The sequence below is a fragment of the Amphimedon queenslandica genome, unplaced genomic scaffold (assembly GCF_000090795.2).
Source record: "Amphimedon queenslandica unplaced genomic scaffold, v1.1 AMPQUscaffold_13521, whole genome shotgun sequence".
NCBI lineage: Eukaryota > Metazoa > Porifera > Demospongiae > Haplosclerida > Niphatidae > Amphimedon > Amphimedon queenslandica.
Genome location: NW_003546243.1, coordinates 301,426 through 304,267, shown reverse-complemented (window position 1 = coordinate 304,267; position 2,842 = coordinate 301,426). Strand labels below are relative to the sequence as shown.

Here is a 2,842-nt window from a genome sequence, read left to right as displayed (position 1 = left end):
GTGATTATGATTTGGAAATCCTCTTTTTTACAGTTCAGTTTACCAGCTACAACTGAGAGTTTTGGCATTGAAGAAGAAAAAGAACATTATCTGTAGTAGACTGTGTTTATAGTAGCTAGTGAGATCTGAGCAATAGTTTTTGTTCTTAGTTAGTTAGTATCTAGTTATTATGAAAATAGCAATAAAACTTTTACACTATTTTCTGAAACTAAGAAAATAAATCTACTATTAATAGCAAGAGTCAAAATGTTTCAAAAGTAGACTGATCAGTCACTGCATGCTAAGCAAATGCAGCGAGACAAACAAATGACGAGTACCAGAACTAAACGGACGATGTGATGAATCATCTTGACAATTGACAAACTAATCCAGAATTGAGCAGATTAGAACATAAAGACTATGAACAAAACTCACTTGTATTTTAAAAAGTAGAAATCCACCCCAAATTACAGCTCAACAGTGCTACTCCCCTTATTCAAGTTAACTTAATAGTGAAACAAGTAAACCACACAGGTCAGAAACTATAAAAACAAAGGGTAGCCATACAATAGAAGGGTATACGTAATAGATAAGAAGAGGTAACAGTAGTAAGTGATGAGTTGTAACAAGGAGAGGATACAGTGTCAAGTATAAGAAAGAAAGAGACATAGCTAAAGAGAGGAGAATAGTGTCACTTACTTGAGCATCTATAATTTAATTTACATTTCTTCTAATAACATCATACATACCTCAGGATACCACACACACTCTAGTCTCACTTGGCTATACATGCTACTACCTTATATAGCATTTCTCAGCTTTTATTAATAGTGTCATGTGGGAGAATATCACCTTGTCAAATTTTCATTTTCATTTCCAAAAGAAAATTTATTCCTCTTGCATAAACAAACCGTTCACACTTACAAGGTGCTAACAAGGTGTGATTAATTTAACAAGGTGTGATTAATTTTTACAAGCTAAAGGATCCTAGTATATCTCAGCCAATAGAGCAGGAATAAGCTCCGCATAGCAAATACTAAAAATTGCAAATTAATTTTAAAATATTATCAATTTAAAAATATTATCAATTTAACAATAAAAAATTTTCTGACTTCAATTTTTCAAGCTGCAACCATTTAAGAACATGCAAAATTAAAAAAATACCCAAGGCTATAGCCCATGGTTTTTTTCCAAAAAATGGCTCTGAAATCACCCCCCATTTTTATTACATTTTTTGATGCATAAACATGTCCTTATGCTGTGTAGAAAGTTTGAGCTGATTCTGACTTCAATTTTTCAAGTTACGGCCATTTAAAAAAACAGGCAAAATTCTGAAAATTCCCTGTACTTATAGCCCATGGTTTTTTCCAAAAAATGGCTCCAAAATCACCCCCAATTTTTATTACATTTTCTGATACATATTGATGTCCTTATGCTGTGTAGAAAGTTTGAGCAGATTCCAACTTCAATTTTTCAAGTTACGGCCATTTAAAAAAATGGGTCAAAATTTGAAAATTTTCCTGTACTATAGCCCATGGTTTTTTTCAAAAAATCGCTCTGAAATCACCCCCCATTTTTATTACATTTTCTGATGCATATTGATGTCCTTATGCTGTGTAGAAAGTTTGAGCTGATTCCGATTTCAATTTTTAAAGTTGTGGCCATTTAAAAAAAACAGCAAAATTCTGAAAAATACCCAAGGCTATAATAGTCCATAATTTTTTCCAAAAAATGGCTCCGAAATCACCCCCAATTTTTATTACATTTTTTGATGCATACAGATGTCCTTATGCTGTGTAGAAAGTTTGAGCTGATTCCGACTTTAATATTTCAAGTTACAGCCATTTTTAAAAATGCCAAAATTCTAAAGAATGCCCTGTATTATAGTCCATGGATTTTTCCAAAAAATGGCTCCAAAATCATCCCAAATTTTTATTACATTTTCTGATACATATTAATATCCTTATGCTCTTTAAAAAGTATGAGCTGATTTTGACTTCAATTTTTCAATTTCTAAAGTATACAATTTCAACAAGTACACAGCAATTCTAATAAGTATACAGCAAAGTGTCACTGGTGGGACAAATATAAGGTGCTTCATGATCAAAGGTGGTTGATTTCTTGGCAGCTGGTGTCAACATGTTATTCCAAACAACTTTGGCAAAGGCTTCGTGTCCTTTGACTGAAGGATGAAAGCAATCAAACTGCACAGTGAGAGAAAAGTTGTACTCAAAATGGTGAAACAGATAATAATCAGCACAGTATTAAATAAACATCACATGCTACTCAGAAAACTACACACACACGCACAAAGTTTACACAAGGCAGTTAACAACACTGAACTAATTGATTAATATTTCATATTCACCGACTTACAGTCGAAAAGAAATCAAATGGAACATTGGCTGCAGTGCCATCTCTTAATCCTGGTTGGGCTATCACAGCAAACTCAGTATAGTTCTTTTGCTTGTAGTCATCAGCAACCTATTAATGATATACATTACAAGCAGATAATGTGTAATCATAGATATTAACTTTTCTTATTCTTTCATTGTACTGTACCACATGATCATCAACTATTTGCCTGAATGGAGTGAAAGAGAGTCAAACAAAACGAATGATCCATTACCTCCACTTCGCTCCGTCGTCTGGATCAAAGAGACAAAAACATTCAATTGCGAAAAGCCTGTGAAACGTCAGACAGTAATCTGAATCTTTAGTTTTCTCATAAACCTATAGTATTAAGTGTCTAGCAGTGTTACAAATCTATTGCATTATTCTTACCAACGACAAATTGAATATTTCAACAACATTAACAAAAACACGAGGAATGTTAGCCCGGACTTTCTCAAGAGCTGAGCGA

General features: G+C 33.1%; 1 protein-coding gene and 1 long non-coding RNA gene across 2 annotated transcripts in view; both read right to left on the bottom strand.

The window, feature by feature from the left end:
- Nucleotides 1-149: 149 nt before the first annotated feature.
- On the bottom strand, nt 150-794 carry LOC109593719 (uncharacterized). The gene is made up of 3 exons (XR_002191129.1): nt 679-794; nt 415-521; nt 150-363 (listed from the first exon to the last, which is right to left on the bottom strand). It is a non-coding gene; the product is annotated as an uncharacterized LOC109593719 (long non-coding RNA).
- Nucleotides 795-2,027: 1,233 nt separating this feature from the next.
- Nucleotides 2,028-2,842, bottom strand: part of LOC105316588 (phospholipase B1, membrane-associated-like) — a 1,976-nt gene continuing 1,161 nt past the window's right edge. The window contains exons 7-11 of the mRNA XM_020003581.1: nt 2,764-2,834; nt 2,609-2,712; nt 2,515-2,563; nt 2,356-2,463; nt 2,028-2,183 (exon numbers count right to left, since the gene is read on the bottom strand). Of these exons, the coding sequence (XP_019859140.1) occupies nt 2,028-2,183; nt 2,356-2,463; nt 2,515-2,563; nt 2,609-2,712; nt 2,764-2,834 (488 nt within the window). The remainder of the gene's footprint in view (nt 2,184-2,355; nt 2,464-2,514; nt 2,564-2,608; nt 2,713-2,763; nt 2,835-2,842) is intronic.